General features: G+C 44.9%; 1 protein-coding gene across 1 annotated transcript in view; it reads right to left on the reverse strand.

Moving 5' to 3' along the window:
• Positions 1-24001, reverse strand: part of abtb2b (ankyrin repeat and BTB (POZ) domain containing 2b) — a 273661-nt gene that overhangs the window by 91902 nt on the left and 157758 nt on the right. Inside the window, exon 3 of the mRNA XM_086008059.1 lies at positions 5051-5197. Coding sequence (XP_085864185.1) covers positions 5051-5197 — 147 coding nt within the window. The remainder of the gene's footprint in view (positions 1-5050; positions 5198-24001) is intronic.

Here is a 24001-nt window from a genome sequence, read left to right on the forward strand (position 1 = left end):
CTTTGGAAAACCTGCCTAAAGACTGTTCAGCCCAATACACCAAAGCGAAATTAGGCTTTTAGAAAGCAGCGTCTCCCAGATCTTTTAAATGTTTAAATACTTGTCTTTTTGGCCAAGTATTATTATAGGCAACACATTTTCCAGTCTAGCTGATTTTGAAACTCAGGGACATAAGATCCGACTGGAATCTAAATGTTAGGCGGACATTTGGAAGGAATAGATTCTCCAATTTTTATTTTGGGTGGGGGGGGGGGCGGTGAGTAGTGGGGGAGGGCGATGGCTTTTTAGTAAATAGTTTAATGAAAAAAGTAGCCAAATCAAACAACAGAGGCTGTTTTGCTACCAGCAAAATGTGACAGACACTCTCTTGTGTTATAGGAGAAAGAGTGAGTGTTAACGAGCACTGGAGAAGTCTTTTGCTAATGCAGGTTGAAAGTAAATGAGGAGACCTCAAGATCCACAGCCAAGTTGGTGGTTTTCCGGATATTTCAAAAATGAGTGAACGGTGGGAATGTACTGCAGGTTTGTCTGTCAGCTATCAGTATAGCCATTTAATTAGTATACTGTGGTATGCTTCATATGTGTTATTTCATTTAACTTTACAGCTCTCTCCATGAGGATCAATGATGTTAAAAGATGGACTATCTTTTCACTGTGAATACTGTACAGAGAATGTCTGAAGTGAGGGGCACCATTTAAGAATTGCAGCCATTTGAACATTTCTCACATTTTTAGCTCACACAGTTCAATGCTCATAATGACAAATCTGGCTGCTGGCTGGCTGGCTGAAGGGCTGCCAATAATCATGCTTTTTGTGGGGGGAAATGAGAAGCTTTCCCTTCTGGTTTATAGCTCTGCATTTGAACAAATAGACTGGGCTCGAGCTGTCCTTATAAAATCTCTGAAGAATGTAATTAGATTCTGAGGAGCAGGAATAGAAGGTTCCATATCTCTGGAAATGTTAGGCTATCAAAAACTCTGAAGGGAACTTTTTTTTTCTGTTTATTAAGAAATCTAGGTCAAGGATCAAGCCATGTAAAGCAAGACATCACAAATATTGAAACAAGTAGGGGAGAAACACCACAAGGACAAAAATAAAATATAGGATGAGAAACGGTCATTCGACCCATTTAACTTACCCCTCTAATATTTCAGCTAAATCTAGCATCCAACTGCATCTTCAACTCACCTAATATCTGATTCCCCTACCTTACCTTACTAATCGATTATTCCAAATGTTAATTACCCTTTGAATACAGTTATTTTTTTCCTAAGATCCGTTTTACATTTTTCCACTAACCTACATGTCCTCTTGTTCTCCTGGTCTAAATGACTTTAAAGTAATGCTCTGGGTTGACATTATCTTTATACACCTCAACAAGAACCTTCTCTCTAGACTGCAGAGCTCAAGCTTCTCGAATTGTTCCTCATAATTCACCCCTTTACACTTGGGATGATTCTTGCTGCTCTTCTCTGAAGTGTGGTGACCAAAACTGGCATATTATTCCAAGTGAGGCAAGACTAGTGCAGTTTAATGCCTCAGCATAACCTCTGTAGGTTTATAAGGGCAAATTCTGCAAGGCTGTGCTCCCAGAGTAGAGCAGAACTAGACTTGAGCACAAGTCAGAGATAGGGATGTAACACCATAACCCTGATTCTCCAACTCTACTCCCATCCAGCTGAATTTTCCCTCTAGTCCATTGTCCTGGCTGTATATCTCAATATTCTATCTGCCTTTTTAATTGTCACTTAACATACAAAGCGACGAGTCTACTGTCGCTCCTATATTCCTTTTTGCTTTTCCTTCTTTATCATAACAACTACCAATTAAATTTATATGGGATTCCTCATGTGTCAGAATGGTTGACAAGAACGGGAGGTGGAAACCAAGTAGGTGAATTTGGCAGGGGGAAGAGAGACCAAAAGCACGGGTGAAGAAATGGTTTGAAGGCAGGGAGAAAAGTAGCAAGATAGATTTGTTTTGGAAGAGTACACCAGAGGTCAGGAACATAATGGCTAAAAGATCAGCCCCTAATGGTGGAGGAAAGTAGTGGAGAGAAAAAAAAGGAAGTATTTGCATTTATATAGTGTCCCAAAGCCCTTCACAGCCAATTAATTACTTTTGAAGTGCAGCCATTGTTGTCATGTAGGCAAGTGTGGCAGCCAATTTGTACACAAGGGGCTCGAATTTCATCTGGCCATTGAGGCAGGATTGGAGGCGTGTGGGGGTTAAAATCGCGAAATCGGGGGGCACGAACCCATCCCGCCTCCATGCCCATTTCACAGGAGGCGGGAACCTGACCTGTGCTGGGAGCCGCCTCCCCGAGGCGGGAAGGGGATTAGACCCAATTAACTGCCTGTTAACAGGTAGTTAACAGGCAGTTTTTGGCCTAATCCCTATTTTTATCCCTGAAGTGTGGGCTTCCTGACGGCTCCAAACCACGCCAAGTTAGCGAGGCGGACCGTCGGGCTGAAGGGCTTGGAGGGTTCGAGATGTCCGGTGTTCAGGTGAGTAATGGGTACATGAGTGCAGAGGTAAGTGTGTTTGGTGTGTGTAAAGTGTTTAAATAAGTTTTACTTACCTTTACTTAATAATGCAGCCTTCCTTCCTTCAGGTCTCAGGAGTCCCTCATCTCACCGGCACAGAAAGCAGAATGGCCGCGAGCTGTCAAAAGTTGCAGCATTCAGCTTTCTGTTCTGGAGAGATCTCTAAATCAGCCTGAGAGGAAGGAATTAACTTAGAGTACAGATTGTCAGTGTTTGACAGCTTCAAACAGCTGTCAAACACTGATATTTCATCTGTCAAAAGCTCTTGACAGATGAAATGTCAATCTGTGACGTCACCTGTTGCCGGGTGCCCCTTAATTGGCCTGCTGAGCCCGCTGGGTGGGCTCAACAAGGTTAATCAGGGGAAAATTGAGTGGGTTGGCCACAACTCGATGGAGGCGGGACTACAACCCCAAAAGTGGGAGTCCTGCCTCCTGCACGCCTCCACTGATAAAACCCAGCCCAAGGTCTCACAAACAGCAATGAGATGAATGACCAGTTAATCTGTTTTGGTGGCGATAGGTGAGGGATGCATGTTGACAAAGACACTGGGAGAATTCCCTGCTCATCTTTGAAAAAGTACCACGGAATCTTTTATGTCCACATGAACAAGGAGATGGAGCTTTTGGTTTAACTGCTCACATGAAAGACAGCACTTCCAACTGAGCAGCACTCACTCAGCACTGTATTGACGTGTCAGACAGCAATGCAGAGCCTGAGGAATGGAAACTGTGGGATGAGACAATAAATCAAAAAGTAATGGCTAGATGACACATAGAGGTAGATTTTAACAACCTCCAACCCGGTGGGAATAGTGTATGTGGGATGGGGTTAAGATGGCGAGGGGGTGGTTGCACCATGGTCGTGCCCCCTACCATCTTTACTTAACTTAATTCAGGCATGGGCGGACTGCCCGCCCCCGGCAGGCCGGGGCCTACTTTACATCAGTGGTGCCGCGACGGCATTTTAACTTCTGGATTCGGGAGGCCCACATCGGGCCAACCCCGACAATAGAACCATGGCCGGATTTTCGGAGTAGCTAGAAGAGGCCAAGGTAAGTTGGTTTTTTAAAAATCACTTTTCTGTGGAAGCTTTGTGGGCCAGGAAGAGCAGGAGTGCTCCCCTGGGACCTGCAAGGAGTCCTTGGGCCTCCCAAGCCCCGGCCTTGCCTCTTCCTAGCACTGGTGGCTCTTTCCATCCTGAGTTACACATTTACAGTGTGAAGGCATAGTGATAGTAGAGTGCTTTGGAGCATCAACACATTCCCAAGGGATGTTCATTCATGCTTGCAATTTACTATATCGCTGAGTTCCCAATCTCAGCTGAACCAGGGCCCATCTCTCACACACTTCTGAGCAGCTGGCACAGAGCAGCATTGACAGAGGCCTGAAGGCCACAGTGACACAAAGCTCAGAGAGCCTTGGGAATGGGGAGAAAATAGAGGCATTATTACCTTAAAAGTAATTGAAGCAACAAAAAACACCATTTACTGGCCAGCCAGTATTTAAAGACAATGGAGACATTAGTCACCTGTCTTCTTTCAGCCACTGTGACACATTTGAACCTTATTGGCTCAAATATCTTTCATAAAACAGCAACGAATTATAATCGATTAGACAGTGAGCCTACCACTGAACAAGGAATATCTTAAAAAATAAGAGGAAGAAATCCATTCATTTCCTGATGTTTTTCTTTAAACTCAACAATCTGTCATCTAGCCAAGGGATGGAGCCAGGGATTTACAGCAGCAACTAGCCTCTAATTGACCCTAGGATGTGCCTATTTACAGTCATCAGATTTTGTGGTCTGTGTGTATAGGTCAGGTTAAACACAGCTTTATTCTAATTTCTTGAAAGCAGACCTTTACACCTATTAGGAAAGGGTTATCAAGATGCAAACATTCCCCACATCATTGTACAATAAATCGTGCATTATATTGTGTAACTCTCCTGTCATTATAAAATATCCCATCCTTCAAATTACTGGGAGCAATGTTATGGGGAACCTGCCAGCATTAAAAAAAAGCAAAACAGCGTCAGACTACAAGGGAATGATTTCACTGCCACAATTCCCCACATTCTGAATTCAGGTTTTAAATAGGCTGCAGGAGGACATTATAGAGCAGTATGCAGGCACCTTCCCAAAGGGAGGGGGATAAAGTCACTCACAATTCCCCCTCGTGCCTTCCCAACTCATGAATGGAAATAGCAGAGGCAAGGAGGCGTGCTGTCTGCCTGCACCTAGCTGGAGAGTGGCTTATTGCCCGCAAGGCCCAAATGAAGTGAGGAAGCAAATTTCAAATGGCACCTGCGCCAGAAAGAAAAGGCAAAGATTCAGAGGAAAATATAGCTGAAATAAACATTAAAAAAACTGAGAGGTATTTAAAGGGAGAAAGTGTAATGTGGAAAAATGTTACAAATAGCACACATATATAGATATATTACAGCCTAAATTTACAGATTGGCAGTGAAAAGCAAAGACATTCAATGAGCAATGAACTCACTCAGCTCTGAAATGCTCCCAACACATGTTGCCAGTAGTGACTGCTCCAGGGTTCGAAGCTCCAGCTGAGCGTAAGCGTCAGCGCGGCCATCCTTGGTCGACAGTCCATTGTTGTACAAGCTGAAGTGGGCAGGCAGGGACAGCACGCCTGCAAAAACAGCAGAGCAGTCGTATCAGCAACAGGTTACGGCATTCATTGGTAAATGTGCACCCCGAGCCGCGTTTCTTTGTGACTTTGCAATCTGAATGACCTTTTATAACAAGCCTCTCTCTTACAGTGACATCACCTGGTGTTCAAGGCAATTCTGCCTGCGCAGAACATTCCTGTAGCCAAACATTTAGTGGCTCAGTAGTCTGATCTCCCTGTTGACATCACTTGTTCACAACAGGAACTCCCTACCCACAGTGGCACACGCTCACATATTAAGCCTTCAAGTATCAGTTCCGTGTTTATCATGCAAAGTACATACAATTCTTTCTTATTCAGGCTACCAAGGAATAATTATGGTCGTTTCCTTGTATTCGTAAAGCAGATTTTCATAAAGCTTTTGATTGCCATTTAAAATAATGGTTTAAAAAAAAAGGCTTTTAAATAACGCTCAACAATGTTATGTAATGCCCAGTTTATCCTACAGTTGGCTTGTGAATGTTACTTTCTGTCAGCAACAGTGGTACTGTATATTTTTGTCAAGTAATTTGTTTCCCCTTGTATCTTCTGTTCCCACCCGCCCCCCCCCCCGACCCCCTTCAACTAATCTATATAGGCTGAAGGAAAAGTCAGTCAGACTCTCAAACGGTGAGGCTGTAGACTGTACACAATAGCCTGGATTTTCCACAGCTGGCCCGATTGTCATAACGTTATTCGGGCAGCTGGTAGCAGAAAATGGGCAGCAGTTCCATCCCAGTGGAACTTGGCCCACTTTGTACCACAAGGTGGTGAGCTGTGGTGGTGGCAGTGTCTGCCTCAAACAGGTGGACTCTATAATTAACATATGCATTTTGGAGCATAGATGCCCTGCAAACCATTTTCTAACATTTGAGTGCAGAAGATGAAATCTACAGGATGTGCACTTGAAACGGGAATCCAGGGTTGTTAAGAAACTAAATCCTTAATATTCCAGTCATTTTTTGACCATTTTCATTTTAAAAAATTCTCATGAGGTTCTGTGCCAATTGTTCAAAAATTACTTTCCACATGGCCATTGCTGGCATCAGTGTAAATCCCCTGATTTGAGAAATCTGGAAGAAGTAAAGGAGAATCTCCAGAGAGATGCCAGCCAGGTCAGGCTGCATAAGTGATGCTCTGTGCCCATCCACTAGGACTCTCAACACAGGCATCTGTGGCTCGAGGTGGCCAGACCGTGCTTTAGCAGACTATTTGTGCATGCAGTGGCTCCTCATCCCAAAGGAAGCTGAGGCAGCAGACCCAATGGCACCAATAAGATATGTGAATGCCTCACTAACCATGATGTTAGATGTTTCCTCAGAAGCATTCCAATCATACTGTGTTATGCTGTGAGTGGCACTGTATCAAAGAAGACAGGCAAGTGTGACCAACACAGCCAGTTTACCCTGATTGGCTGCACCGGCCAAGATGCCAAACACATCCGCAAGCCCTGGCAGACCAAGCTGGCGTTGACAGCGGGGAACTGTCTTCACAGGATATGGGTCAAGAGAGTGCCACATACAGAGCGGTGCCATCTGCTGCAAGGTCACCTGCAGCTACCATGCACCATAGGGCTGGGAAATCCAGTGACAGCAATGATCAGCTGCGGAGCTGCGGCTTGAAACCTGGCTTCACATCTTTGCAGGCAGGATGCAAGGCTGACCTCTGGGGCTGGTGCTGTGCAACGACACAGAGGGCAACCCTCCTCGCAACCAAACTTCGTTTTTACCTGAGCTTTGCTTCACAAATATGTTACAAACTGTCATTCTATAGTCATACTTGATACTAAAACACACAAATCTATTAGCTGGACAGATCTCCAGCTGCCACATGGCAGCTATCTGCCTTACAATCTTTCAGAAATCTACGGATATTGTTTCTGAAATGTACCTTACATTAGAGAGCTGACAATGAGATACACTGTTCATTTGAGCTGCTCAGTAAAGCTGTGCCGATACCTTTTTGTATTATCTAATGTTCCTATCCACATACTGTACCCTAGTTAAATTCATTTTGGTATGACTGAGATGGTGGCCAATGAGCCAACATCACTAGTGGAGTTTAAAAAGGCAAACTTGTTTGTTGCTGCATCTCTGTTCAATCCTTTTAAGAAGTTTTAGAAAAACTCCAGACATATCTGCTTTTTTTTGTTAGTCTATGTGTTACAGCCAGCCAGGTGCTGTGGTTTTCAGTTTGTAAGTCTGAAGACGGCCATATTAAAAGAAACAGAGGCCCTTTTCATAAGGCTACAAAGTTGGTGCTTCATAACTATTAAAGCCACAGTATCCTTTTCATATGGACTCACTGCCAGTTTCATGAACTGGAAATCAATGCAGCAATCTTTCCTGTGAGCTTGAGGTTGTTAGTAGGCCCATTTGTAAAGAATTATTGAGTACAGATGAAGAGATGGTGCACTTCAGAAGTCTAGTTCACCGATAAAAAATGTATGCAGAATTGGATGGACATATTCAGTTCGCGTGGTGATTCTGGAGCTTTCCAAATGGAAGCCAAGACTGTAAACTGGAGAACTTGATATTAAACAGGCTGCAGTTTGTCTTTTGCCCTTATCGAAGTGAAACCTTCATCCAGAAGTGATCACATCCAAATGATTATCAGAACCAATTATTTTTCTATGGTTTTACACTGATTGAGACACCAACTAAAATGGTAAATTGATGCAATTCAATCAGCAATCATTATAATTAATTTAATGGATACTTAAATGTAAATGGTGGGGTAACTGATATAATTGCTGAATAACTGAACATTTCATGAGCAAAACCCATCAGTTTGGCTTTTCATGCATTGTACACAAGGACTGATAATGTGATGGTTAGTATGATACACATCAAGCACAGGTGACCTGCGTTATCAGGGGCTGAGACCAGAGGCATGTTGTGTGTCTGCTGCACATGGCATGTATAATGTAGTGGGTGCAAGCATCTGTGGTGCTGAGCGACTGCACACACTCAGTCTCAAAAAAACTGTTCAACAGTTCTTTCTTCCAACTTCTTCTTAGGCAGTCCCTCGGAACCGATGATGACTTGCTTCCACATTAAAAATGAGTTCTCAGGTGACTGATGAGTCCAATGCGGGATCTACAGTCTCTGTCACAGGTGGGGCAGACAGTGGTTGAAGGGGCGGGTGGGTGGGATGCTTGGGTTGACGTGCGCTCCTTGCGCTGCCTGCGCTTGGCTTCCGCTTGCTCCCGGCGAAGAGACTCGAGGTATTCGGCGCCTTCCCGGATGCTTCTCCTCCACTTTGTGTGTTCTTGGGCCAGGGATTCCCAGGTGTCAGTGGGGATGTTACACTTTTTCAAGGAGGCTTTGAGGGTGTCCTTGAAGTGTTTCCTCTGCCCACCTGGGGCTCTCTTGCCGTGTCGGAGCTACGAGTAGAGCGCTTGTTTTGGGAGTCTCGTATCGGGCATGCGGACGATGTGACCCGTCCATCAGAGCTGATCGAGCGTGGTCAAAGCTTCGATGCTGGGGATGTTGGCCTGAGCGAGAACACTGATGTTGGTATGCCTATCCTGCCAAAGGATTTGCAGGACCTTGCAAAGACAGCATTGGTGGTACCTCTCCAGTGCTTTGTGGTGCCTGCTGTACATGGTTTATGTCTCTGAGGCATACAGGAGGGCGGGTATTACTACTGCTCTGTAGACCATGAGCTTGGTACCCACCCTGCGGGCTCAGCAGACCAATTAGGGGGAAGTCACTGACAGAGCACGTCGATGTCTGATGTGCCATCTGTCAAGATTTCTTGAGAGAAGAAATGTCAGCGTTTGACAGCTCTGTGAAGCTGTCAAACACTGACATTCTATGTAGTTTGAGGAGTCCTTGTGTTCAGGATTCATCAAACCTTTCTACTTTGTAGAAATCAGATGACTGTTGGTTCAGAGGGTCCAACAGCCAGTCTGTGAAATCTACAATGAAGATGTCGGGACTCCGAATCCAGAGTAGCTGAAGGCTGTAGGCAGAAACAAAGGTAAGTGAACATTTTCTAAAACTTTACACACACCTCACATACTTACAACTCCACACTTGCACCCATCACTCACCTCTACATTGCACTTTCAGACCCCTCCGACCCCCGCAGACCTCCTACTCACTTCCGAGGTCAGGAAGCCTACGCTTGAAAAGGTAAAATGGGACTAATCCTTTTTTCTGCCTGTTAACTACATGTCAGAACAGCTTCCCGCCTCCTGGCAAAAGGGCACGGACGCGAGATGGGGGCGGGTTTGCCACCCGCCCCCACTTTCTGCAACTTTACCGGCAGTCCCGCCTCCATACCCGCCTCCTCGGGACTGAGAAAATCCAGCCCTCAGTGTTCATATAAAACGGGCATTGGGACATTGGACCATTCAGCAATGTTGGCTACTGTTCCTCAAAGGGCAGCCTACCGAGGAGTTGCATCAAGCGGCTGCATTCTGAACCAGTGATTTCAATGTTTGTGCCCTTCAGTTTCACCATTGCAGCTGTATATGCCTTCTTAAAGCCATCTGAGGGAACTATAAATGAGGTCAGCCGAAATAGGATCTATGAGTAACTGGATGGCAATCCATCTCTGCTAGTTCTGGAGGAGGAAGAGGAGGATCAGAGGAGGCATGAAGCATGGCTCATCTAAACCCATTAATACAACAACCTTTCTCCCCAACGACCTTAATCTGCCCCAATACCAAAAGAATTATCAGGATACATTATAGCATCAGTCACTACAATGTTTGTCAACCCTTACAGTGTCTGGAGCATGTGTTTTGCCTTGGTGCGTTCTTTTAGTGAAAGCATATGGTGTACATCTTCGATTTCCTAACCATGTGCAGCTTCTAAGTGTTTTCCCAGTCGGAGGAGAAATGAGGTGGATGGTTGTTGTGTGCCCATATTTGTCACTTGGGGTGGAGGTAATCCTCCATCCCCTTGTGTTGGGTTAGTATATAGTCCTGCAACTATAGGCACCACAGGTGTTAATGTGCTGGCTGCCTGGGCCTGTAAAAGAATAAACACATGACTTGCATTTGTAAAACACTTTTCAAGTCCAAAAGTGAATGACTTTTTTTTTGTAAAACATTTTTCAAGTCCAAAAGTGAATGAAATATTTTTAAGTGTAGTCATCATTGTTGTGGAAGGAAACACAGCAGCCAATTTTGCGCAAGCTAAATAGCACATCTGTAGGAGCGGCTGGGTGAAGCATGTCTTGCTTTTCCCTGAAAGACAACAGCATTATCCATGTTAACTCCTGGCATTCCCCTGATGCTTAGCGCTCTCTCAGCATGGCCAGACTTTGCGGTGGCGGCATACAGTTGGACAGCTGCAAGGCTATTGAAGCTCTGAGATATCTGGTTCTGTAAAATGATGAATGCAGAAAAGACTGGTTGTACTGAGGGAGTGCTGCACTGTCGGAGGTGCCGTCTTTCGGATGAGATGTAAAACTGAAGCCCTGTCTTCCCTCTCAGGTGAATGAAAAAGATCCCATGACACTATTTGAAGAAGAGCAGGGGAATTCTCCCTGATGTCTTGGCCAGTATTTATCCCTCAGCCAGCATCACTAAAACAGATTACCTGGTCATTATTTCATTGCGGTTTGTGGGAGCTTGCTGTGCACAAATTGATAGCTGCATTTCCTACATTACAACAGTGACTACACTTGAAAAATACTTTCTTGGCTGTAAAGCATTTAGGAACATTCTGAGGTTGTGAAAGGTGCTATATAAATGCAGGTCTTCCTGGTTTTCTTCATCTAGTGTCTGCTGTGGCTCAGTTGATAGCACACTCGCCTACTGAACCAGAAGGTTGTGGGTTCAAGTCCCACTCCAGGGACTTGAGCACATAAAGCTAGGCTAACACTCCAGTGCAGTGCTGAGGGAGTGCTGCACTGTCAGAGGTGCCGTCTTTCAGATGAGACATTAAAACGAGGCCCCATCTGCCCTCTCAAGTGGACATAAAAGATCTCATGGCACTATTTCGAAGAAGAGTAGGGGTGTTATCCCAGGTGTCCTGGCCAATATTTATCCCTCAATCAACATCACTAAAACAGATTATCTGATCATTATCACATTGCTGTTTGTGGGAGCTTGCTGTGCGCAAATTGGCTGCTGCATTTCCTACATTACAACAGTGACTACACTCCAAAAGTACTTCATTGACTGTAAAGCGCTTTGAGACGTCGGGTGGTCATGAAAGGCGCTATATAAATGCAAGTCAGTCTTTCTTTTTCTATAATACAGCTTAACAGAGCAGATGCAGCTGCTTGTTATTTTCCAATAATCTGAGGAGGGGTAGTTAAGCCTTTAACTAATGGAAATCATGGGGCGCGATCTTGCCAGCCCTGGGGAGGTGGGTATGGAGGCGGGACTGCCGGGAAAATGGCAGGATTTGGGGCCAGGTGCCCAACCTGCCCCCAGCCTGTCTCCATGTCATCTTCCCAGGAGGCAGGTAGCTGTCCTGCGCCGGGTCCCATCTCCTTGGAGGCGGGAAGGGATTAAAGCCTATTAACTGCCTGTTAACAGGTAGTTAACAGGCAGAAAATAGGATTATCCCCTTTTTGTCCTCACAAGTGTGGGCTTCCCGAAGGCTCCGAAACCCGCCAGCTCAGCGAGGCGAGTAGTGGGTCTGCAGGGGTCAGGGGGGGTTACAAAAGTGTGCTGTGAAGGTGAGTGATGGGTGCAAGAGTGGAGAGGTGAGTATCTGAGGTAAGTGTTAGTAAAAGTGTACTTACCTTTGTTTCTTCCTGCAGGCTTCAGTCGGTGGGTATGCGGAGAGTCTCGGACCTCCATGTTGGGAATGACAGGTGGCCGTTGCATTCTCAGATGCAACAACCATCTCATTTTTGTAAAAGAAAGAAGTTTGATGGGGTCTTGTATTCAAGGCCTCATCAAACTGCAGAGAATGTCACTGTTTGACAGCTTCACAGAGCTGTCAAACAATGACAATTCATCTGTCAAAAATTTTGTTCTGCAACCGGCTTTCCCTTAATTGGCCTGCTGGGCAGGCTTAACAAGGTCAATCAAGGGAAAATAGCGTGGGTTGGCCAGAAGTTGTTGGAGGCAGGACTGAAACCCAACAAGTGGGAGTCCCGCCTCCAAAAGCTCCCCATTGGCAAAATCACCCCCCTAGTGTGTCATAGCTTCTGTTCAGCTATCAATTTACTGGTCAATAAATCTGTTTGGCAGTTTATAGCCGACTGATGTGTTTATTCTACTGCCTTTCAAAGTCATGGAAGATCATGTGAGGGCATTACCTAGATATTGGGCTGGTAAAGGTTATAGGGATTGCGGGCTCACCTACAGGGGTAATCTGAGAAGTTGAAACCTTAAAAAAATATATAGAGTAAAAATCCCCAAAACGTAACAATGGAATTGTAAGGCAACATAAAATGAAGAAAAAGGTGAGCAGCACTTCTCTTGGCAACCTTCCTGAGATAAGCAAATTTCTTTCACTCCTGCTCCCAGGTTTAGTGCCCAGATCGGTGCTCCTCTTCACTGAGGGTGTAGTGTATGTACTTTGCAGAAGGAACTATATTCTGCAGCCCCTGTATACTGCAGTACCAGTAGTGACCACCCCTGTATATAAGCCTGTGTAGCAACTTTGCATAGTAGTTCCAGTTTTGTCTCCACTCAGTAAACACCTGTTGTAACCAACTCCTGCAGTCCGTGTCTCAATTACACACGGACATAATACTGGCGACGAGCAGATCCGAACTTACCTACAGTTTTGCACCACCTCATGGGAATCCATCCCTGAAGCGAAGTTGTTAGAGGTCAAGGCCAGAAGGAAGAAAAAAAAACAGAAGAAACGGGCGTCGACCGTGGGCAACCGCCTCTGATTCATCGGAGTTCAAGATTTGCAGGAGAGACTGTCACGAGCGGGGCTTGGTTATCCTGTCTATGGTGTTCCAGCTAATCGGGCTGGTGGCAGGTAGTACACTGATCCTTCCTGGGCTGCGGCGGGCTAGCGCTCGATCAGGTGGCTTTTCAACGGGGCCGAGCAGCGTTGTCGGGAAGAGGAGAGAGGGTGGAGCACACAGGGCTACGAAGCCGGGCAGCGTACAGACCCGAGAAGAGGGAGGAAAGTGTCCCATAGGGTTTGCTCTGACGACGGGAAAATAAAAGAAATTAGAAGTGTAGAAAGCCGCGAGGAGCTGCAGTTTGCCACGGGACCGCGGAGAGCGGCATTAGCAGCAGCGCGGGGGGGGGGGAAGTGCGCGAAGACCATAGGGCGTCACCATCAAGGCATAAAAACGCCAGCAACAGCGCTAGCAGCAGCGGAGAAGACAGAAAGCGCGGGAGGCGCCATCTTAATCCAGCGGGGAAGAAGGCAAAGCGCGGGAGGCGCCATTTTGTTCAATCGGGGAAGAAGGCAAAGCGCAGGAGGCGCCATCTTAGATTTCCAAGATGCCGAAGACTGGCAATATTACTGCCTTCGATAATGCAATAGAAGACTGGACCACGTATGTGGAAAGAGACGAAGTATATTGCAAGGCAAACGAAGTAGCCGATGAGAAAAAGGCATCGGTACTACTAAACTTAATGGGCGCAAGAACGTACAGCCTATTGCGGAACCTGATCACTCCAGCCAAACCGATGGCGAAGAGTTTTAACGAAATTGTTGATATCCTACAGGAACACCTAAATCGTACACCGCTGCTGATAGCAGAAAGATTTAAATTCCACAAGAGAAATCAGCATAAAGATGAGAGCAATGCTGATTACCTTACGGAACTACGCAAGCTATCAAAGCACTGCCAGTTCGGAGCAGGACTGGCAGATACCCTACGGGACAAATTTGTCTGTGGACTCCTGAGTGAAGGAACCCAGAAAAGGTTACTCTCAGAGGAAGAGCTGACGCTAGATAAGGCTTTCAGTGTGGCAGTATCGTACGAAGCAGCAGCAAGGGGAGCTGCGGAAATACAGCAAAAGCCACAGGAATACGGCACCCACGAAATTACACGGGGATTTGAAAAATGTTATCGCTGTGGCAGAACAACCCATGACCAGAAGGACTGCTGGTCCAAGGACAAAATATGCAGGCAATGCGGAAAGATGGGACACATTGCACGAGTTTGCAGGTCTGGGAAGAAGACTAACGACAACAAAAAGACTACTAAGGAACAGTACAGGAAAGTACAAAAGATGACGGACAGTAGTTCCGAAGACCAGAAGAGCGATAGTGAATCCGGAAACAGGAGACTAAGCTGTCTCAAACTTCACAACGTAATCGCAAAAGAGGATCACCGAACCATTTGGGTCACCCTCACGATAACAGGGTCCCAAGTCAAAATGGAATTGGATACAGGATCAGCCCTGACCGTCATGAATCGACGAGACTACGAGCGGCTATTCTCACACATACCCTTGAAAGAGACATCCATTGTCTTGAAGACGTATACGGGGCAGAAAGTATACCCCAGAGGGAAAATAAGGGTGCCTGTCGAATACAACAGCAAGGAAATACAGAAATTGTATCTGTACATACTGCAAGATGGTGGACCACCGTTATTGGGACGTGAATGGATCAGAAAGATAAGTTTAGACTGGCACTCCATTCAGGCACTGACTGTGGCTGGTAAAAAGGATGACGACGTCACACCTGGCCGATTGTCAAAAATCTTAGCTAACGCTAAAGAGGTATTTCAACAAGAACTGGGAACTCTTAAAGGCGTAACCGTCTCGATAAAAATAGAAGAGAATGCAACTCCCAAGTTTTTCAAAGCAAGACCGGTACCATATGCAATTCGCCCAGCCGTCAAGGCAGAGCTGGAGAATCTGGAGAATGCAGGCATGTTATCCAAGGTAGACTGGAGCGAGTGGGCGACACCCATCGTTCCTGTCATGAAGAAAATGTTAAACAATAAGTCTGAGGAGCCAAGGAAGGATCACATCTGTGGGGACTTCAAGGTGACGGTGAACCCAGTCCTTCACACAGTACAGTATCCCCTCCCGAGGATAGAAGATATTTTCGCCTCACTATCTGGAGGGAAGCGTTTTACAAAAATTGACCTAGCACAAGCATATTTGCAGATGGAGATTGAAGAATCCTCTAGGAAGTATCTCACGATAAACACTCACAAAGGTCTTTACCAGTATAATCGACTGGTATTCGGAGTAGCATCAGCTCCGGCGATATGGCAAAGAGCGATGGAACAAGTCCTGCAAGGGATTCCGGGGACTCAGTGTTACTTGGACGACATCCTAGTGACAGGTGAAAATGACAGTGAACATCTTGCCAACCTAGAGCAGGTGCTCACTAGACTAAGAGAACATGGGCTACGAGCCAATCGCCCCAAGTGCGAGTTTTTTAAGAAACAGATATCGTATTGCGGCCACATGATTGATGAAGAGGGGTTACATAAGTCCCCTGACAAAATTGAAGCGGTAGTTAAGGCTCCAGCGCCTGAAAATGTGTCGCAACTGAGGTCATTCCTTGGATTGGTGAATTACTACCATAAGTTTTTGCCGAATTTGTCCACAATTCTGCACCCACTGAACGCCCTACTACAAACTGGAGTAGCATGGAAATGGAGCGATGAATGTAAGCGGGCCTTTCAGAAGAGTAAAGACCTAATCACTTCGAGAGAAGTATTGGCTCACTACAACCCATCACTACCGATAAGAGTGGCGTGTGATGCGTCTCCCTACAGCATTGGAGCGGTACTGTCACATAAATTCCTTGATGGTTCAGGGAGGCCGATAGCTTTTGCGTCACGCTCGTTAACTTCAGCCGAGCGTAACTACGCCCAGATTGACAGAGAGGCCCTCAGCCTGGTGTGGGGGGTGAAGAAGTTCAATCACCACCTGCACGGTCAGAAATTTACTCTACTAACGGATCATCAACCTCTTGTCTCCATTTTCAACCCTCAGAAGGGCGTCCCGATAATTACAGCACAACGGCTACAGAGATGGTCCCTTTTCCTAGGGGCACACCAATATGACATCGAGTACAAAGGAACTAAACAGCATGGGAATGTTGATGGATTGTCGCGCCTACCATTGCCGACGGTGGAAGAAGCACCTGCAGTGGATCCTGTGGAGATAGTTCACTCGACCATAGTCGAATGTCTACCTATGACGAATGCAAACATAGAAAAGGAAACACGAAATGACCCGACACTCTCCAGGGTCTATGATTTAACGGTGAAGGGATGGCCAGCACATGGCGAACCACTGTTGCCAGCATTCTCGCCGAGAAGAGAACAGCTGTCAGTGTGCAGAGGAACCTTGATGTGTGGATCCAGAGTAGTAATTCCACCCAAATTGAAGGATAGCGTGCTCAATGAGCTTCATGAGGGTCATCTGGGAGGGGTAAAAATGAAGAACTTAGCCAGAGTGTTTGTGTGGTGGCCGGGAATCGATAGAGAAATCGAAGAGATGATCAAGAGCTGTACAGGATGCCAGAAGGTCCAAAACGCCCCACCACAAGCCCCTCTACATCTATGGGAGTGGCCCTCATCTCCATGGCAAAGGGTACACATTGATTTTGCTGGTCCATTTATGGACTCGATGTTTTTAATTGCGGTGGATGCACATTCAAAGTGGCCAGAGGTAATAAAAATGTCCTCAACCACCACAGAAAAAACTATCACAGTCTTATGAACCATATTCGCCAGAAATGGGCTGCCTGAACAGATTTGCTCCGACAATGGACCACAGTTTGTGTCTGAAGAGTTCCGGAGGTTCTTAAAGAACAATGGTGTTAAGCATTACACATCCGCCCCATATCACCCAGCCACCAATGGATTGGCTGAGAGGTTCGTTCAAACATTCAAGAAGGCTATCAAGGCAATGTGTAATGAAGACATACCCCTACAACACAAGGTGGATAACTTCTTGTTTGCCTACCGGAATGCGACACATGCGGTTACCAACCAAACTCCAGCCATGATGTTCTTCAATCGAAGACTACGATGCCGCTTGGATTTGGTTAAGCCAAACATCAGAAGAGATGTGGAGAACAGGCAGTTTCAGAATATGAATGAAAGGCCGACCAGGAGTTTTAAGATAGGTCAACCAGTTTTGGCCCGGGACTACCGCACAGAGAAATGGCAGCCAGGAACGATCTGCACACGGCAAGGACCTCTAATGTATACCGTGGACGTTGGAGAGAGCATTGTAAGACGCCATGCTGACCAGATTCTAGAGTCACTGGAAAATGTCAAATCCACACCACGATCTGATACACCTGGCGATGAAACCGAAGTACCAATTGCATCTACCTCAGAATCGGTGATATTGGAAGCGGACGAACCAAACAATGACGTTGATCCCGAATCAACTTTGCCAGAAGAACCTGATACCCCAAAGAGGCGTTATCCAGACAGAATCAGGAAGCCTCCTCAAAGACTGAACTTATAATTGCTTAACTTCAGCTAATGTATCTAGCAACTGTAATTGTAAATATGTTATTTGATTATTAATCGAATGTTATGTACTGTTTAGCTAAAAGGGGAGGAATTGTAGTGTATGTACTTTGCAGAAGGAACTATATTCTGCAGCCCCTGTATACTGCAGTACCAGTAGTGACCACCCCTGTATATAAGCCTGTGAAGTAACTTTGCATAGTAGTTCCAGTTTTGTCTCTGCTCAGTAAACACATGTTGTAACCAACTCCTGCAGTCCGTGTCTCAATTACACACGGACATAATAGAGGGTGGCCCTCAGCTTCATGCAGAAGTTCCCGAGCTGCTTCATTAAATTGTGCCATTCTGACACATGCTCTTGCTGCAGCCATGTTTCCCTCTTCAGGAGTTTTAATAGTGATCAGCAGACTTCTAAAAGCTGTTGGCATTGGATAATCTGCCCTGTTACCCTGCCAGCTTGTCATGCACTATGCACTGGAACTGCCATAAATGTCTTTGAATGAGCTGGCCTCTCATTATAGCACACGGCCAGCTCTCTGCATTGTGGGCACATTCGGGCTACATTACCAGCCCCACAGTGGACCTCAATCATTGTTTGCTTTGTTGGCGGCACTTCATCGCAGACAACCCTTCTAGCTAGAAGAGCAGTTACCCTGTATGTAGTTGGCTTTAGGGTAGCACTTATTTTTTATGTTGCCAATTTTCTTTTCTCCCTGAAAAAGCATCATCTCCTGCAGAGGTACGGTTCCACAGATATCGGCCGAGCATCTCACTCAATCACCATTCTTTATATGCAATTCCAAACAGTGAGTCTTGGAAGCTCACAAAAATATAAACATTTAAATTGAATCTTTAGGAAAGCAGAATGCATGACGTTACTGTACTAAAAAACTTTATTGTTTTTACAATTAAAGCAGGAAGGTGGGGCAGGAAGAATGGACACTTACTCTAAACAATGATAATATATGACACAGTATCAACTGGATTACAAGAAATAAACTGATTATAGATTGAAGAACATCACATAACATTCTACTGAGACAATTAGAGACAATTAAACTCATTATCGAATAGGATCTCTTAGGCCAACATCTCTGTGTGAGAGATAATGAGGTAAACTGAGACAGGCTGTCTATTTCCTGAGGTAAACCCTTTACTAAGAGACCAATAATTTTCCACTGTATTGGACCATTTAACCCACTAAATGCTTGGGGTGAATTTAATACAGCTCATTATAGAGGACTGGTGTACATGGTTATATGTATTCAAATACTATCAATATTGTTTAAACATTGCTGTTCATTATTATGTGCATGTTAGTCCATTTGTTTATGAGATGTCTTTCAGCACTTCCCTCCTAGTTTCCTCTCATTTAAAAGCCACACGAGTGCACTTTGTTCCAGCAGAGAGCAGCAAGCGGGTTTAAAGAAAGACTTGCATTTATATAGTCCCTTATCATATCTCTTAGAATTATCTCAAGGCACATAAATAATATGCTTTGCTTTGAAATGCAGTGACTGTAGGAAATAAGGCAGCTATTTTGCACACAGTAAGATCGCACAAACCACAGTGAGAAGACTAGCTAATCTGTTTTTGCTGATGTTGGTTGAAAGAGGAATGTTGCCCCCCATGACACCAGGAGAAATTCTTTGAATACTGCAAAGGGATCTTTAATGTCCATCTGAACAACAGAATAGGCAGAGAGGGCCTCAATGCAACAACTTGCAGGGCCTCAGTTTAACATCTCATCTGAAGTGCAGCAGCCCCTTAGAATTGCATTATAATATGAGCCTAGCTTATGTGCTCATGTCCTGGAGTGAGCTTGAACCCACAATGTTCAGACCTAGAGAGTGCTACGAATGAAGCAAAACTGACACTATTACAGAAAACCGAACTATGGGCCCAGTAATTCTGGGCACAACGCGTGAGTAAGGACGGGGTACTCACGCGTGTGCCCGGAGGAATTGCCGGTTTTCAGCATGCACAGCGCATGCGCTGAAAACCGGCATTTCCTGTCCTCTGACCCAAGGGGTTAAGAGGCAGAACGTGCGCGACTGCACAGGCAGCGCGTGCGCAGTAAAATTCCTTTTTTTTTCCAGAGTTGCGCGCGTGTAAAGGCCTCCGGTCTTTACGCGTGGAAAAACAAGACGTAAGTATTTAGTTTTTCAGGTAAGTGGGCTTTTAGTACAATGTAGAATTTTTTTTTCCACAGGTTTGTTATTTTTAAAGAATTTACAGGATGGTAAGTTTAGTTTTAGACCCTATTTTTTTTAAATGTATTTTTTTCAAAAAATTGATTAATTGTTTAAAACATTTTTTTACACTTATTTATAGTTAATATAATCAGTGGGATGTTTTTTAAAATGTTATTTAAAGTTAAAGTAGTGTTTTGGCAGCCCATACTTTTCATGAGTTTGACAGCTCTTACTGTCAAACTCATGAATGAGTTTCCCCTCCCCTGATTGGCTGCACAGTGCTCACCTGATCCCAGCCGGCACATCGCACTAACTACGCCGCTGGATCAGGTAAGCACATCGCGCCGACATCTGAACCGGGCCTGTGACAGGAAATGCGAGCAGGCCCGGGCTTCAGATGTCGGCGCGCAGGGTGAGTGCACATCGGGGGCTTGCACGCGCGGCAAGCCCCCGATCCTAATTTCAGGGCCATGGTTTCTAACACAGATGCTGCCATGATCACTAGTCAGCTGAAGAAAAATAACATCCTTGACAATTCACACATACTAGATTGAAGACTGTTGAATTTTTTTGGTGCCCAGCACCTCTCCTCCGTTGTCCAGCTCAGTGGGACTGTCCTCGCTTGGTTCCACCCTTACCTATCCAGTCGTTGCCAGAGAATCTCCTTCAATGGCTTCACCTCCCATCTATGCACCGTTACCTCTGAATTGCCCCACAGATCTCCTATTTTTCATCTATATGCTGCCCCTTGGCGACATATTCTGAAGACTATAATGTCAGGTTCCACATATATGCTCTTCCTCACCACCACCTCTCCATAGTCCTCCATTGCCTCTGTGTTATCAGAGTGCTTGTCCGACATCAAGTACAGAGGCAAAATTTCCTCCGATTAAACATCGGGAAGATCAAATCCAATGTTTTTGGCCCCCGCTACAAACTCCGTTCCCTAGCCATCGATTCCAACCCCCTGCCTGGTCACTGTGTCAGGCTAAACCAGACTGTTTGTAACACCACTGTCCTATTTGACCCCAAGTTGAGCTTCTGACCCCATATCCTCTCCATCATAAAGAAAGCCTACTTCCACCTCCATAATATCGCCTATCTCCACCTTAGTCCATCTGCTGCTGAAATCCTCATCCATGCTTTTGTTACCTCTAGACTTGACTATTCCAATGCTTTCTACTGGCTGGCCTCCCATTTTCCATTCTCCTCAAACTTGAGTTCAGCCAAAACTCTGCCGTCTGTATCCTAACTCGCACCAAGTCCCGTTCACCCATAACCCCTGTGCTTACTAACCCTCATTGGCTCCCAGTCCACTGATGCCTCAATTTAAAAATTCTCATCCTAGTGTTCAAATCCCTCTATGGCTTCGTCCCCCTCCCTATCTCTGTAACCTCCTCGAGCCCTATAATCCACCAAGAACTCTGCATTCCTCTAACTCTGGCCTCTTGTACATGCCCCACTTTCTTTGCCCCACCATTGGCGAATATGCCTTCAGTCATCTAGGCCCTAAGCATTGGAATTCCCTCCATAAACCTCTCTGCATAATGTAAGATAAACATTTGGTCCTGTCAGTTGCATATTTTCAGGTGGAATTAGAATGAATAGACACATAAAACTGACGGGGACCAAGCAGAGTTTTCCTGGAATGTCCTGTGCTTGAACGCTTGCCCACATTTACTTTAGATTGTGTTTCACACTGCTATTTTTGATGGATTTCTCAGTAAATATTGTCCGACAGTAAATGAACAGACTGGGGCTCTTTTCTCAAGGAAAGAGAAGACGGAGGGGTGAAACTGATCGAGATGCTTAAGATTATGAAAGGGTTTGAAAGGGTAGATGTAGAGAAGACGTTTCCACTTGTGGAGGAGATCAGAACTCAGAGACATAAATATTAGACAGTCACTAATAAATCCAATAGGGAATTCAGGAGAATCTTTTTTACCCAGAAAGTGGTTAGAATGTGGAACTCGCTACCACAGGGAGTAGTTGAGGTGAATAGTATAGATGCATTTAAGGGGAAGCTGGATAGACACATGTGGGAGAAAGGAATAGAAGGATATGTTGATGGGGTGAGATGAAGATGAGTGGAGGCTTATGTGGAGCATGGACCTGTTGGATCAAATGATCTGTTTCTGTGCTGTAAATACTATGTAATATCTTCACGTAAGACTATTGGGCACAATTTTGAAGAACTTGGAAGTTCAAAATCAAAACATCAGGGAAAGAATGTCCTAGACAATTCCCTACAGTGCAGTCCTAATGGGACACTCTGACTTCCAAGTTTTTTACCTGGCTGGATTGTAGTTTTGACTTGTTAAGCCAAATCAAAACCCTTGCTTTGCCTTGGCACCCTGTGAAAATGATTAGTTTGGCCAATCCTAACTCCTGAGTAAAATAATTCTAACAATCATGGCTACAGGCCTAGATTTTGGCTTCAGCAATCATGGACATACTACACTGTCTGCTGTAAGTGAGACGAGGTTCAATAGTCCTGAGTCAGGTCAATGCACAGAAATCTGGTTTACCAATTTCCACCTTTAACAAGTTATTTGTGGAGCAGGACAGGAACCAGATGGAGAAGCATATTTTTCCATTCTCTTGGCTAAAGATTTACAGCATTTTAGGTAATCTCAGACAGTAAAGGTCTGTTTATGCAAGTGAAATGGAATCAGTCCACATGTACTTTAATCCAGTTTGATATAATTTGGAAGCAGCCACGTTTATGGTGAAGCTCTTAAGAGACACGGCTGACCGATAATCCATGCTCCCTTATGTGGAAAGTATCACAAAGATCCCATTAAGAGTTTATATGGTAGATTCAAATTCGCAACCAATAAGGTCACAGCACCCATCAACTGTGTCAACCCCATTGATAGCAGTATTTCCTTGTGACATTAATAATCCCAAGTCTCTATTTACTCTCACTCTGACTCTGGATTAACCTGTATTTAAAGCACAAAATGAAGTGAATGGAATCTAGTCCAGGGCGGCAGGGTGATGACACTTGTCATACCAATTCCATATTTCAGGGAGTAGGGTCACAGGTGTACAGTACAGTTTGCAGTCAAGCCCTCAAAATATTTGGAGGTAGAAATTCGTTTCAAGCGCTAGCGCAAAACGGGTGGTATCGCATTGAGCACCCGTTATAGTCCCCGCCTGTTTTTCAGTTCTGTCGACTTCAATAGAACGGAAGATCGGTCAGGGCATATAACGGATGGCCGATGTGGTAACGCCCAAGACAGATTTCTACCCCTTGATCTCTAAGCTGCTTTGTAACTGCCATGAATTAAAACTGTATTTGCAGTCCCATTAAAAGCAATTTGTCATTAATAGTCAAAAGGAATGTTTTGATAGTGAAAAATAGGCACAGTGGGGTTTCCTGTACATTGCTGTTACAAAACAAAATGACTGTAGAATGATGTATTTGAGACTGAATTTATGAGACCCTCAGCTCTATGAGCTGCCTTTGATTACCCTGAGGTGACGTCATTTTATTTAAATTTGCCTTTTTCCAGATGAGGCACAGGTTATACACATCACAGAATCAGTCCCTTTCCTCTCCCTTTTTACTGAGCTAAGTTCCCATGAGCCAGTTTGGTCAAAGCAGGAACCGTGTAATGTGATGACTTGGCTGCTTAGTATATTTTTATGCACACTGAAGGTAATAGGAGAAGGAATAGCCAAACCATTGGATGACAATTACAGACATTTGCATTTTAGCTATTACTATTTTTCTATCACACACATACTCTAATTAATCTCCTGTGGCATTACACATGGGTGTGAAAGCCAAGTGTAGTCTTTGGGTGAAGTGGGGTTAGAGGGTGGGGAATCATTGAGCCAGTGTGATACATTCCCAGCTTAAAGTCATACATTCTGTCCATAATTTTACATTTTTCATTATGAATTCCTATGTAGACATTGTAAACTTGTCTGCAATTACACCCACCTGCCAGTGATGGTACTGCAGTGGGAGAGTATAATGTCAGTGCAATAAGTTTATATTGGCAGTTTTCATAAAAATGTGGACATAGGAATTTATAATGGCAGGAAGTGCCCGCAGAAGTAAGTTTTTAATGTACTACTAGCTGATCTCCCATGGAGTGTAGATAATAATTTGGAGAATATGGTCTCTCTTACCTATCTCTGTTGTCTTCATGTTGCTGTTTCCCTGCCTTTTCTTTCCTGGTGCTTCTTCTCTTGCCCTAGCTCTTTTCTTTTGGCTTCCCTCTCTGTCCAC

Source organism: Somniosus microcephalus, chromosome 15 (genome assembly GCF_052327205.1).
Source record: "Somniosus microcephalus isolate GS21.2 chromosome 15, FLI_Smic_1.0, whole genome shotgun sequence".
In the NCBI taxonomy this organism is placed as follows: domain Eukaryota; kingdom Metazoa; phylum Chordata; class Chondrichthyes; order Squaliformes; family Somniosidae; genus Somniosus; species Somniosus microcephalus.